At 49.1% G+C, this 14,730-nt stretch overlaps 1 protein-coding gene across 1 annotated transcript in view; it reads right to left on the bottom strand.

Moving 5' to 3' along the window:
* The window catches only part of St8sia1 (ST8 alpha-N-acetyl-neuraminide alpha-2,8-sialyltransferase 1), a 119,070-nt gene extending 108,467 nt beyond the window's left edge, over nt 1-10,603 (bottom strand). Inside the window, exon 1 of the mRNA XM_055605665.1 lies at nt 9,939-10,603. Coding sequence (XP_055461640.1) covers nt 9,939-10,171 — 233 coding nt within the window. The 5' untranslated portion in view covers nt 10,172-10,603. The remainder of the gene's footprint in view (nt 1-9,938) is intronic.
* Between the last annotated feature and the right edge of the window lie 4,127 nt (nt 10,604-14,730).

Raw genomic sequence — 14,730 nt, 5'->3', positions numbered from 1 at the left:
GTGCCCCCGATTTCCAAGCTTTCGTGAGCTGTCACCCATGCTGGGGTGGGCTTTGGTGATACAGCTATCTTTGAGTCATTCTTGCTTCTGTAACCCCAATAAATCTGGTTGGACTTTGATAGTATCCATACTATCTGTTGTGGCCCCCCTGTCTGGGCTAGGTAGCCTTGGGTTGTGTCTCCCCAGGAAAAGTTCGGTCACACAACACAGTGGAGCCATCATTAAGAATATATAAACCAGGCAGACATGGTGGTGCACACCTGTAATTTGAACACTTGGGAGGTGGAGGCAGGAAGAGTGGGAATTCAGAGTCACCCTTGGCTAGTTGGTAGGGATACAAGTAATGAGATGAAAGTTCAAGGCCAACCTGGACTATGTGAAACGCTGTCTCAGAAATTGAAAGAAAAAATTGTTTGTTTTTCACTCTATATTAAGCCTCTCCCATTCCTGGCTCCCAGGGTCTTACCCCACAGAGCTGGGCAAGGGCAGCAACAGCTTAGGCGAAGAGCGTTCTCAACAAGCCAGCCTGCACCCTAGGCTACGTTCTATGGGTGAGTGAGCCTAGCTTCCCTATGGACTGATGTCTGCTCCTGGTTTAGAGTGCCTTTCCCTCCAACATTTCACATGTTCCCCGGGACAGAAAGAGTCTGTGGATATTCCCAGACCTCCCATCTGTCGGTCACCACACAGGCCTAGAACTGAATGAACTAGAAGTGTTTGTGCCCTCATTTCTCTGTACCAAATACACAATGAAGTTCTGAAAGTGACATTAACGTGGGCTTATGACCCTGGATTGCAACCTAAGACCACATGACCAAGTGCGGCCATGCAAACCTGTAATACAAGCACCCAGGGAGGTACAAGCAAGAGGAACAGGAGTTCAAAGTCATCCTTGACAGCACAAGGAGTTCATTTGAGACCATCCCAGGCCACATAATACCCTGTCTCCAAGAAAAGAAAAAAGGGAGGAAAGAAAGACAGACATGGTGGCCCATGCTTATAATCCCAGCGCTCAGAAGACAGAAGCAGGGCATGAGTCCCAGGCTAGCCTGGATTAAATAGGACGTCTATGCTGAAAATGAAGAAATGACACCGTTGTGGGACTGGAGAATGCTGCTGGCCTTGGCTGACCTGCTGTGTGGTCACGTTCCACATGATACCCTGTGTCCTGGTGACTTAACATTGAGGCAACATGGCAAACAGTGTCTGACCCAGGGAGATCCAGGGTAGAAAGTGGTTCATGGAGTAATGAATGAAGTCACACTGAGTGAGCTGGAGTGTGCTGGGTCATCAATGGAACCCTACCTCATAGGTACCCAGACAATTCTCTACCGACTTCCAAGGCAAGCCTATTTCTGTCCATCCAAACAATACTTGTTAGACAGTGAGACTGTGGTGTGGGGTGTGAGACAGATAAACATGAACAAACTCTGAACACTGGCCCCAAAACACCAGAGGGGACAGTGGCCAGCCACGTCACACAGGACAAAGAGGACACAGGACAATGACAGAGGAGGCCGACGGCCTCTTACTTGACAGCATACAACCACCAAATACTGATCCAACTAAAGGTCATTATGGGGGTTTGAGCCTTTGTAACTCAACCTTACCCTCCTACAGAAACTCTCCACACTTCTATTTTAGGGAAGTGACTCCCCAAACTGCACTTGCAATGTTTCTATTTTGTCTGAGCTACTTTTTTCTTGCCTTCACATCTCAACCTCAGCTTGAAGGAAGGCTTCTTTTCGAATTACCACCTAAATTAATTGCTTAAGGCTCCCCCACCCCAAAAAAAAACATGTTGGAAGTGGTTTGATAAGACTGTTATTTTTCTGTTGATTGAACCTCTGTACTGGAATGAAGAGGGTAATTGGGAGAGATAGCCTTGTGTGCCACTGACCCCAAATAAAGGCCCTTCATGGGGAGAGGCCAGTGCCAGGAACAGATCCAGTGTATGGAAGTTTTCCTAACTGCTTTGACCTCTTGAAAATTTATCTAAGGGCAATATCATCACTCTAGTAATCATTGAGTGTCTGGGACTTATGCAAGCACCCTCTGTTCTTTTCAAAAATGGAAAAACTCAAAGTGCCCTTAGCCAAAGTCAAAGGCATCCGATGAGCAACCATCTGAGGCAGTTCAGGAGCCGGTGTAGGAAAGACACCACCACAATGGTCATTCGTAGCCAGCTGCAGTGGCTCACGCCCATAACCCCAACACTTGGGAGGCTGAAGCAGGAGGACTATGGCGAGTTTGAAGGCTACGGAATGAGACCCTGTCACACAAATAAGCAAACAAAAAAGATGCTGACTGGAGCAACTGTAACAGAAGAGCAACTGTAACGGATGCTCAAGGTCAGGGTGGAGGTGTCTTACACACACTGAAACGCCGGCTGTCTGAAGGGCCACAGCCAGTAAAGCATGCTAGACGCCACTTTATGAAAACAGTGCTACCTTTAACATTTCAAAAGTAGAACTTTTTGGTTTTGCTTTTGATCCCAGGCCAGCGCTGATGATCTTGAATTCCTGATTCTCCTGCCTCTGTCTCCCATGTACTGGGATGACAGCCGTGTGTCAACATGCCAGTTTATGCAGCCCTGGGGTTCCGGTCCAGACTTGGCACACACGCTCTACCAACTGAGCCATGCCCTTTGCCACAAAGCAGGATTCTGTAAGGGCCTTTTTACCCCTCTGATTATATAAAACCATTCACCAAATATACAGAGAAAGGGCTTCAAAGGGTCAAATACATGCTGGGAGTGGTGGTGCACGCCTGTAATCTCAGAACTTGGGGAAGCAGAGGCAGTTGGACCTCTGTGAGTCCCATGCAATCCTGGTCTACAAAGCTAGTCTAGGACAGCCAAGGCTACACAGAGAAACCCTGCCTCAAACAACAACAACAAAAACAAAAGAGTCAGCATACAACTTTGCCAGCAGCAAATTTGTCTTTATGAAAGCTAGCTTTCATAATATGGCAACTTTTCAAAAACAACAACAAACTCACAAAAAAATGTTATTTTTCCAAAATAAAAATCATAAAGTTGTATTATCACAATTTCAAAAGTAACAAATATATGACAAAATGCCAATAAGTATGATTTTGAGTGAATAAGGAAGATGTTAAGCTAAGTCTACAAAATATACACAACTGAGTAACAGAGACACATGCCAAGCAATGTGGTTATTCTGAGCACCACTAATAGAATGAAGATTTTTTTTCTCCTTTTTGATGAATTTTAAATTATTTTGTATTAAACATGCATTTATTTCCAAAAATCACACAGATAATAACACTATGAAATGCTCAAGTGAAAATCAGGAACATGAAATCATTTGCATATTTCTCATATCAAGTTCCTGAACTGAGCGCCTCAGTCGAGTCTCAGCCATGTGGAAGGCAGGCTGCAGCAGGGGCCTCGGCTGGTAGGAAGGAGCGACCAGCCGAGCCTCCCCAGACGGAAAAGTCGATCAGCTGCTTCAAGATTATTATAATTACGCAAAGCTGGCAGATTGCATCCATGGGGGTACTATGTTAGTTAATGTGTTTAATTTAAAATGCTGTTGTTTGTTATTGTTGGAGAGAGATTTAGTTGGGGTCTTACTATGGAGCCCAGGCTGGCCTCGAACTCACAACATCCTCCGGAGTGCTGGGATTACAGGTGCGCACTGCAAGGCAGGATTCAACGTTACCAGATTTCAGATCTTATGAAGTCAGGGACCCCACTTTGATTCCTTGCATCTCCCCCCCCCAATAAGAAGCATTCTGACAGGAGACGTGGTTGATGAACAAATGGCTGATGCCTTATATATAATGGACCTGTTATCTTCCTCAGAGGCCGCAGGCGACAGCACAGCTCCCTCCGTACCCAGCACGGAAGGTGAGCGTGCCCCATGGGATCACAATCATTCCCACACAGTCCTTCACTGAAGGGACAATTATAAGCATAGATCCTGCCTGAACAAACAAATATATCACTTAAAATCACAACTCATTAATAAATTACAGAACAAGGACCATAAACTGAATGTCCAAGACCCTTCCAAGGTAGAAACAGCTCTCTCTGTCAGACATCCTGGCGATAACCATCCCTAGACTCGCCATCAGCTTCCGCTTTAACTGTCATCAGAAATCCACAAAGTCGAATGACAAGGCAAAGGAGCAGAGACACTTAGCAACTGGTTTATGGTCACACAGCTTCCAGCAGAACCAAATTTGAGTGAAAGCTTAAAAGCCTTGTGTTTTAACTAGAAACTTCCCGATGCTGTTAAGAGAGCCTGTAGGGAGCACGAGAGCCAGCATCATTCCAAGATGACCCACAGACTTCAAACAAGCCACACCCTAAATTGACATACATAATCAGTTAGCTCAGCTAATTTCCCAAAATAACCATCTCTTTCTTGAGAAACTGAACTCAGGCCGCCACAAATTCTACACAAATGGCCCATTCGAAAGCCACTTTCTCTTTTCACCCATTTTATTTTTAAGACAGGATCGTGATGTGGTTGAAAATTACTCTGGAGCCCAGGCAAGCCTTGAGATTTTTGAACTTTTTGACTCAGTCTCCCCAGTAGCTTCAACCGTATGTCCAAGACAAAAAGAAGATAGAGACAACCTGGGGAAATGGCTCTGGCCATGCCAGGCTGAGGGTCTGAGTTAGCACCGTGCACCTGTAATCCCTGTGCTCCTATATGAGATGGGAGACGGAGGCAGGAGAATGACAAGAGGCTCCAGTGTGTGGCACAGGCAGGGCTGAAACCAGAGACTGTGCCCTGGAAGTGAAAACTGAGGTTATGCCGACACACCTACACCCGAACTCACATAAAATATAAAAGAACTACAGAGGAGGAAGAGGAAGAAGAAAACAAGGAAGACGATGCTTTTAGCAGAGCCCAGCAGAGCTGGGAGAGGGGGGACGGGATAAAGGAAGCCAAGCTGAGGAGAGTCGCCGTGGCCTGAGCCTCGGTTACATGCTAGATACAGGTATAGGAATTTCCAGCGTGCTGCCTAATCTGAGCTCAGAGCCATCCTACAAAGAACATTTCACAGGCCAGTAGGCAGTGGAGACACCGATGGGAGCTAATGCCAGAAGCACTGTTTACAATCACGGTCACACGCCCAAGAGGTGAGTGGGAACTGGGCTGGTGACGGGCAGGAAGATGTGATCCCGGGAAAGGAAAATCAACATGGCCTGGTCTTTCTCCAGGACAACTTCAAGTCCAAATCAAAACGGGATGGGCGATGACACTGGAGAAAGGAAGCCAAGGTGTGGCTGTGGGAGATACACTCATGCCTCGGCTGCCACCATCGTTAGAGAAGAGCAAGAGGTTTAAATCAAACAGCTCCCAGCTGGAAACCCAGCTCCACCTTTGTATTCCTGGGTCTCTGATTTCACATGTGAAATGAGGCATTTAAAAAAAATCTATTTTATAAAGTTGCCTGGGGTCAAGAGCTAGGGAACAAGGCTGAGTACATTTTATATTCAATAACTCCAAATGACAGGTTTTTCTTCTATGTTGATTATTGCTGAGAGCCTTCCATATTTTAAGCCAAAGCATAACTATGACCTTGTCTTTTGGGTTGGATTGTTGCTTGCTGGCTTGCTTTGGAGACTGTCCCCCTATGTGGCTTTGAACTCACGATTCTCATGCGGTCAGAGTCTCCCAAGTGTCGGAACTTCAAGTGTGTACTGACACTCAGCTTCTAGGTTATTAAGTAGCACAACTTATTACAAGTCCCCAAGCTACTTTTTCATAGGTCATTCCATGATCCTCTAACCTGACAGACATTTAAGAGGCCTGCGGTACACTGATAACCACACCCTCTTCACCAGGACGATGTGGCAAAGGCTGAAGCTTTGAGAGCCATGGCTGCAGAGGCGGAGAGAGAACTCCTGTTGCTCTCTGGCTGGCCAGCCTAGACTGCTTGGCGAGCTCCAGGTTCAGGGAGAGGCCCTGTCTCAAAAAAAAGGCAGATGATGTTTTAGGAATGACACCTGAGGTCGACCTCTGGGATCTGCAAGCATGCACACACGCATACACACACACACATACACGTGTGTTCTGCATTCCTGTGCATACACACACAGCCATTTTGAAGTAGTAACACATCTTCTGTCCCCAAAACTCCCTGGTGACAGTAGCCCTGCTAATGTTGGTCTGCATCTCTCAAGCAACAGCCATAAAGGCATTCAGAGACCGGAACCATGCTTTCACTGACCTCCAAGCCAGCGGGTCCCTGAGTCTCTATGGGAGGCTTGGGAAGTTTCCAGAGAGGAACCACGCTTCCATCTCTCTGCTAGAAACAGCCTCCAACCCACCACCTCATTTCACTCCCCTTCAAGGCTATGACAAACCCCATCTCCTCTCTGAAACCTGATTTCCCTCCTTCCGCTTGATGTGCAAGTAGCAAGTTTCCATGGACTTCCCCAGCCCTTGGGGAAGTCGTGTTTCTGTCGCCATGCCCCTAAGTCAAGCAGAGATGCAGCTGGTGGTCCGTGTGCACTCTCATTTCACGACGGCCCTTGTAGACTTTTCACACATCTCATTTCACAAGTCAGGGAAGGAAGTGCTAGAGTTGCTTGCCTTACCAATAGTCCACAAGCAGGAAGGGTCACAACCACATTTGGTTCCCAGAGTTTTCCCTCAGTCATGCTGCCTCTCGTGGGTTGCTCAACATCTAATTGGTTACAGTCATATCTGTTTAGTTTTGTTCCTCCTGGAGGAGTGTAGTTAACTCCTTCTGTTTAAGGAACCACGCATTCATCTTTATCCATTTATACAAGGTTCTCAAGGGAATTTAAAGTTAACAAAACAGGGGAGGGTACTGCAAAGGTAGCAAGGCAGCTAAGAGCACTTGCTGCTTTTGTAGAAGACCCTAGTTCAGGTCCCAGCACCTGGCTCACAGCCATCCATAACCCCAGTTCTAGAAGATCCAATCACATCTTCTGTCCTTTGTGGACACTAGGCATGCAAGTGGTATACATACATGCAGGCCAGACAACTATCTTCATGAATTAAGAACAAATCCTTTTAAAAGAACACCTATCAGGCCCTCCCGGAGCTGGAGGTACTGTGAGGCTGGGTACAAGCTGGCACTCATTGGTTACTTTGGCTGCAGCATCATGGCTGTTATCGTGTCAGGTGCGAAGAATAAAGCCTTACACATATGTTCTGGATGGGGCTCATTTCTGACGAGCAAATGTATTGGGTAAGGAGCGAGCTCATGGAGAGACACAGGCATTCCTCTAGCTTAGCATATAAGCCCCACCATGTAAGCAGTCTAAGGGTGCAGGAGGACAGTGAGGCTGATAATCTACCACCTCGTGCAAGCCTGGGGTACTCCCTTCTTAGTTCACAGTCTTCACCGCTCTGAACTGCTGTGCTGCTGTCTCCTCAGCGTTCCACAGAACTCCCATCATAGACGCTGACTCACAGGTTCTGGGGCAGGAGTGGGAATCCAGAGGGTAAAAGAGCATCTGAGATGCTGGATTGGAGATGTAGGGAAGTCCTCTCTTCCATCGACAGGACGTTGAGTAGGGCTTCCAATTTACTTGCTTATTTGCTTTGTCCCTGGTGAGGCGCCAAGCCCTTCCACCCTAAGCATCCGGTACATGAGGTACACAGCAGTCACACACTAGGCATTGGCTAGGCGGCTGCAAATGCATGTCTGTATGTAGATCTCCCTCTACACATACATATACATGCTACTGTCCCAGGATTCATCAACAAGTGTGTGCCTATCTCCTCACATAAATACACAGTGGCTATTTGCATGGACATCTCTGTATCTGTGGAGATGTTTGGGACTAGAATAACAAAGGTGCATGCTTGCCAAAGTGGGGACTCTTTAAAGCTGTAAAGGCCTCTAACTCACCTGTCTATCACAAACACATACCCCACCCATCAACTAATAATCCAGATGTCTAAAAATTAGGACTTTCATAAATGTTCAACAAAAAAAAGTGTTTTAACTTAACACTAAATTTCTCCAGCCTTTCCAAACTGTTTGGAAACAGTATTTAATAATGAACTGTTTATTAACTTAAAGGCTCAAGGAAGGAAACATGGGTAAATATGTCTATAAATGTGACAGGTGACATATTCTGAACTCCTACAGGCAGCCCCTAAGTCCCCCCTAGAGCTGTAACATATAGGAGGTTAGATGATAATCACGGATACACCATTTTCCAGACACACAGAGTGCCAGACACTGGGTATCCTTTTTTCAGTTTAAACATTAGCACAACACTCAGAAGAAGATATTACTGTCCACATTTTATAAATAAGAAAGCCAAGATTCCCAGAGTTGACTGACTTAGTGAAGAAACTTGCTCTGAGCCTGGCTATAATGCAAGCATTGCACAAACTCTGGATTCTAATCTGAAGTTTAAGTTGTTTTCAATGAAGTGAGTGGTTTTTGCAGTTTTACAAGCACCGAGTTTGAGGATGTGTGCTTAGGCACATTTGATGGTAGATGGACTAAACTTAATCATTCTCAGAACACAGAAACCAAGGACAAAGACCACGCAGGAACAAGCAAATGTGTCTCAGAAACCATCAGCCTGTGCTTCTCACACTATGAAGCCTTCTTAACAAGAGTCCTCTCAAAAGAAATCTGTTTTCTAACAAGGCTTCAATATATATAACCGGTTCCTTCACTGCGAGCCAACGGGAAGTTTTTAACTCATTTCCACCCACTGCTGGAACAGAAAGGTGCCTTCTCTCTGCAAAGTGCCCCTGGGGGGAGTGCTGTCAAGGTGAAAGCAAGCTCATCTTTGTAGACTCTGGAAGAACCGCTTAACCTCTGGCCTTTCTAGAAGTGGGCCTAAAGACAAATTATTTATTTCTAAAGATTTTGCTTTAGACAATAGCAGTAGGAATGGTTTCCACTGGCTCTTGCCTCTCTCTCAGCTCCTTCCTCAACCCACTGTCAGAAGAGGCCATCAAGGCAACAACTTGAGGCCAGGAGCTGAACGTGAGAAGGCTCTGCCCTGGTAGAGCCCCGCCAGTTCCCTCAGCATGCTGCTAACATGCAGAGATTCTTAGCTGCGCTCCACTTGAGCTACCCAACCCCTGCTGCAAACCTATCTTCTGCTGCTCAGATTAACACCTCCCCTCAGGAGGAGAAACTACCAGCTGGAGAGCTCTGTGCTGTCCTCTCTCAAACCTGGCCTTCATCTTGTTTATCTTCTGATTTCAGGTCCTTCCCTCACACACATCTCCCCAAAACATTCCGAGGCTAAGACAAAAGGAGCCAGGCCCTTTGGAGAGTTAGAGACGAAGATTCCAGAGCCCGGACTTCACCCCAGCGCCTGGACTTCGCTGTAGATAAATGAATGACCTTGGGCTAGTAACTTGTTCTAGCAAAGTATCAGTCAGAGGAGAAAACATGTCATCAAAAAGTTGTTGAAATTTCAACACACAAAACTCGTGCAGTTCTGGCGCTTGGTGCGTCATGGTTCCTCACTCCGGACTCGCAATGGGCACACTGCGCAAAGCCGTGGTGGGGGCCAGGCTGGTTTCCACGTTTTCGTGGCCCAAGGTTGCCCATCATTCCTGCGTGGTTGATTTATGTTACAAACTGCCCCCGGACGCTTCTTAACCTACTTCTAGCTTACTCCTCCTTTGCACTAAGCATCTGCCGAGTCCAAGAAATAAATTCTTTGAAAGTAACAGGGTCTAAGCTGTCTGGGTCTCCCTTCCCACCAGAGGTGACGGGTCAATTGCAAAACACAAGGCAGAGTCGGGAAAGATAACAAGTCTTTGCTTACGCAGAGGTGCCTTGAAACACCTCTTCGGGGACAGGGATGAGACAGAGACCTGAAGTCTCTTGGTTGGGCATGGCACAGAGGGCGCAGGACAGGGACTCCTCACAGGCGACCCTGTCCTCTGCGCACTAACCGGAAGGGATGCTGGAGGGGAGCGGCGGCCAGCAGTGGGTACCTGAAGAGCCTGGCTGCGGTCTGGTTCCTCCTCCACGCCGCGCGCTGCGCCAGCACTCCTTGCACGATCTCCTTCTCGTTGGGCAGCCGGTAGACAGGGAAGACGTACAGCCAACAGAGGACCACCACGCAGAGGGCACTGGCTCCCACCGGGAGCCGGGTACGCGGGAACTTCCATGCCAGCACGGCCATGGCCCCTCTAGACGTGTGTCGGGCCCGCCCGCAAGGGCTCATCGCAGCCTCGGCGACCCAGAGTCTGTGGTTGGAGCCTCAGCCCAACGCCTGGGGAAGTGGCCGAGGAGGGCAGCCCCGCGGCCGGTGCCCCATGCACACACACACCTCTGGCTTTCCAGCTCGCACACGCGCAGCTGGGGAGCCCCCCCGCCACGGCCCCAGAGGTCAGCCACAAGGATCTTCGCCAATGCAACTTTTCCGGGGATCTCTCGCTAGAGGAAGTGGCCTCCGGGCAGGTCACGAGCCATGGTGGCTTTCCCGGCGGCCGGCCGGCGCTGGAGGGGTCTGGGAGGGAGAGCAGCAGGGCCGGCTGCTCCCGCCTCACTGCAGCATCACGGCCGCCCTCGGCTGGGGTCCTGGGAGAGGCGCGGCGGGCTCCCGGACATCTGACCGGCTGTGTCCCTTCCAGAGAGAGATGCCCCTGCGTCCTGCGCCGCCCTTTCCCCGCCTCCTGCGCCGCCGCGGTGCCCGGCACCTCCGAGACGCGCTCTCCGCGCCGCACCAAGTCCTCGGAAATTTCCACCGCGGACCGCTAGCCCGACCCGGGCCCCTCGGCCGCGCCCGCGGGGACCCCCGCTCCGCGCCCTCCAGGACGAGTCCAGAACTCGCTCTCCTCAGTTCATTCCGCGGCGCGCCGCAGCCTTCCGCTGCGCCCCGGGCTCCGCAGACACGCGCCCCGGGATTGGTGGAAATCAAGGTCTCCCCCGCCCTCCCCCCACCCGCAAAATTGCCTCCCGAGACCCGCTTGGGGCCGCGATGGTAGCCCAGGGCGCGGGCCCCTCGCCGCTGCCCTTGTTCTCTGCAGAGGGAGACAGACAATAACAGCAGCCCCTCTGGCGCAAGCTGGACGCGCGCGTCTGTCTATCCCAGAGTGTGCACGGACGCGGGACCCGCACCTCGCGTGCCCGGGCTGCGGTCACCCTCGCCTTTCTGCAACTGATTGGTCCCAAACAAGCTTCTAGGAGGGTGGGGAATATTTATTCCTTCCTGGGCTCTCTTAACCAGATCTGCCCGTCCGCGAGCTAAGGCGATTCCATGCTCGCGCGCGCGCGCACACACAGACGCACACACTGATGCCGGCGGGCACGAGGGGTGGTGCGTGCACGGGGATCCGCCACCTCGCCTCCACCCTGCAGAGAACAGCGCTGCAGCCACATCAGCGTGTGGCTGGCGTCCCGGCCGGCGGACCTGGCGGGAGATAACGCCTCCTCTGCCTCTGCACATTAAAAGGCTGTTTATTCTTAAGAGGCAGGCTGCAAAGGCAAGCTTATCGCAACCGCGACCTTGGAAGAGTGCCACCCTCCTGGACCCGCCTGGTGGAGAGACCCGCTGTAAGCCATTTCTGCTCGCCCTGGCAGAAGGCTCAAAAGCTCTGGTACCTCCTGGCGGCCGCCTGTTCGAATTGCTCAAGCATCCTGTGGAAGGACAAAGGAGAAAGTCTGCAGCCTCCGAAACCAGCCAGCTTAGTCATCACAGGACCGAATTTCTCAGGCCACAGTTCAGCCATGAGCGGGACGAGGCAGCCCACACCGGCTGGCTTGTCCCAGCGGTCTCTTTCTTGCGCCTTCAGCACAGAGAAGTGAAACTTGAGGCACTGCTGCGGGGGTCTACAAACCGCGGATGACTGTTGTTCATTCCACCAGCATCACTGTGCTCTTCTTAGGAAGACCGCTCGCGCCCGCCGCCCCACGGGGAGGCAGCGCCCAGAGGGAACCTAACACTGATTAAAGATTACTCTTGCGACTGTAGAGAGGCCCTGGCGGTAGAAGCCTGCTGTTTAGACCTGTGTTCAGTTCCCAGCACTCACTGCAGGCAGCTCTCAGCTCTAAATCCCCTTGGGGGTGGGGGATTGTGGCCCTCTGGGGCACCCATACGCAGTGCACATACCTCCACACAGTTACAAACACAGAATTTTAAAAGAAAATAAACATTAAAAGAGAACGAAGCTCTCTCCGCCCCAGACCTCTCTGTTCTAGGAAAACAGGGTGGGACACCTTTCAAGGGCTTCCACCTTTCAAGGGCTTCCACCTTTCAAGGGCTGTAGACAGCATCATCTGCAGCTCTTCCTTCCCATCATTTAAACAAAGCACAAATGATCCCAATTCCTCTCCCTCCAAATTTCCACAGAGCTGAAGAGTAAATGAAATAAACCGACAAGCAGAAAGTCATAGAGGTGTTGTGGGACCCACGGAAATGTTTCCCATCCAGTACTGCGTGGCAATGTGCCCTTGCTCAGTCTTTTCTGACCTATAGTCCGGTGTTATCTGATTTTACTCCATGCTTCTCGGTAGCATTCACAACGGCTCCAGCGTCATTCCCTTCACCTTTCCAAGTCTTCAGTGTGTCGTGTCTGTCAGTGTGGAGTGATGGAGTGACCACGGGCTCTTCCCTCCATACAAATCCACTGACTCATTCAAAGTCAAGTGCATTAAATTCTCCCTCGATAATGAGATGCTCCCAGACCACCTAAAACACCAGTTTTTCAAGCCAGAAAAATGTTTCAACGGGTGAAAGAGTTTGCCATCCTGTTGGCATACCTTTTTAAAATTCTTATTTATATTTGTTATATCTCATTCTCCCTACTCCACCTCAATCCCTTCCAAAGGGTCAGTGGGAGAGGGGGAGCAGTTCTCTTAGCTGTTTCCTGCTGGGTGGGGTCTTTGGGTTCCTTGGAGCCAGTCCAATCCTTGTTTCAGGAGATCTCCAACTTTTTGTCTCACAACAGCAACCTGGAGCCAGAAGGAGAAGCAGGAGCCTTGTTCTTTCTCAGATCTCCACACTCTCTGGGCTCTGGCATTTATTCTCTCTCCAGAGTCCTCAGATTTAAACTATCTGCAGCTGACAAAGGGCTCCTCCCAGAGCTGTGGACAATCTGAATCCCACACCCCACAGCTGGGACCAAAACAAAAACATGTTTACATTCACAGCACCATCCAATGCTGTAGAGTTCTGTCCCCAGACACCATCAGAGAAAGAGAGCAGATTGTTGACATGTGTCCTCTGACTGCCACATTTATGACATGGCAGGCTCACACTCACGTATTCATCATCCATACACAAACGTGCACACAACAACGTTGGTGACGACGATGGTGAAATAAAATTAAGCAGGCTTTGTAGTATATTCCTCAGTTACTGGTGACTCCTGACCTCAGTCCCTTTGACCTAATCTGGATGCTTCTGGAATTTTCTGATTCTGGTCAATGGTTAGGCCCTCAGATGAGTTTTTCTTTTGTAAGCATTTTTCATATGGAACTATTTCTCCCACTGTATATAGTAAGACCATTTGGTCTGCTTTAGAACTCCATGAGCAAGGGAGACAGTTTTCATTCATCATGTTTGCTCAACTGCCAACTCAAGCCTAACCACGTGCAAACTCAAGAAAGAACTGTCTCTTGGTTCTATAAAATGTCCAGCCTCAAAAATTACTTGGGTCACTGCTAACTCAGCACCATTTAAGGCAAAGTGTAAACTCCTGCTTCTTAGTGTTTTAAATTAACTATCTTACCTGACATATGGGAACTTTAGTTAAATGGCTTTCAGCAAGGGGCTCAGGACTCTGCCTTAGTCTCCATTTGTGTGTACATAAAGGGCACATGCAGGGTTTTCTCAGGGACTCAAAGACATTTTAAACTCTAAATGTTTGCTAGACTGAACCCTAGTCTCTGTATCAGGCTAGCCTAGCTCAAATTCCATCTGTTACTTATTAGCTATTAATCTATTCATGTTAATCTATCAATATAAACTCCGAGCTGCACTTCTCATCCCTAAAATAATACTTGTTTCACTACCATGTGTGTGTACCATAGTTACAGAGCCACAAACCACCCGACTTAGGAGAGGACTGGTGCTGGCTCAAGGTCACAGACAGTTCCATCTGCTGTGGCTGGCTTTGTTGTTCCCAGGCCAGGTTACAGGGACATGTGGTGGCTGCTCCCAGAGGCCTACTTCCTCCAAGCTGTCCCACTTCCTGGATTTCACTTCCTAATAATGCTCTGATAGTATGAGCTCATGAATAAATTAAAGCACAAGATCATCTGTTGGTGCTTTGTTTTGTTGTGCATGCGTGTGTGTGCATACGTACATGCGTGGTGCTCATACGTGCGTGTAGAGGGCTGGGGACAACCACCAGTGTCATTTCTCAGCCACGTTCATTGTGTTTTGAGGGAACAGCAGCTTTGCACTGGACTGGAGCCTACCGAGAAGTGTGGGGGCTCTGAGGGAGAACAAGGCTGCTGCTGCTTACCCCTGCGGCTTCCGGTTGCTGCTGATTCAATGGAGTCCGTGATCCCAGGGGTCTGTATGTCTCTACCTCTCCAGAACTGGTATGACAAGGAGACACCACACCCAGCTGGATTTGTGTTTTATTCAACACAATGACCTCCACTTTCATTTATGTTGACAAATACGACAGAATTGTACTCTTTCAATGGCTGAACAATCCTCCATTGTATATATGTTGCACATTTTCTGTATCTATCAGTTTGTGAACATTTGGGATGTTTCCATTTCTCAGCTGCTGTGAGTAGTGTGTAGGCGTACTTTTTTAAAAACTTTTT

Source organism: Psammomys obesus, unplaced genomic scaffold (assembly GCF_907164565.1).
Source record: "Psammomys obesus unplaced genomic scaffold, mPsaObe1.curated_primary_1811, whole genome shotgun sequence".
Classification (NCBI taxonomy): Eukaryota; Metazoa; Chordata; class Mammalia; order Rodentia; family Muridae; genus Psammomys; species Psammomys obesus.
The sequence above is the reverse complement of the archived record's forward strand: the minus strand, read 5'-3'. Positions and strand labels throughout refer to the sequence as shown.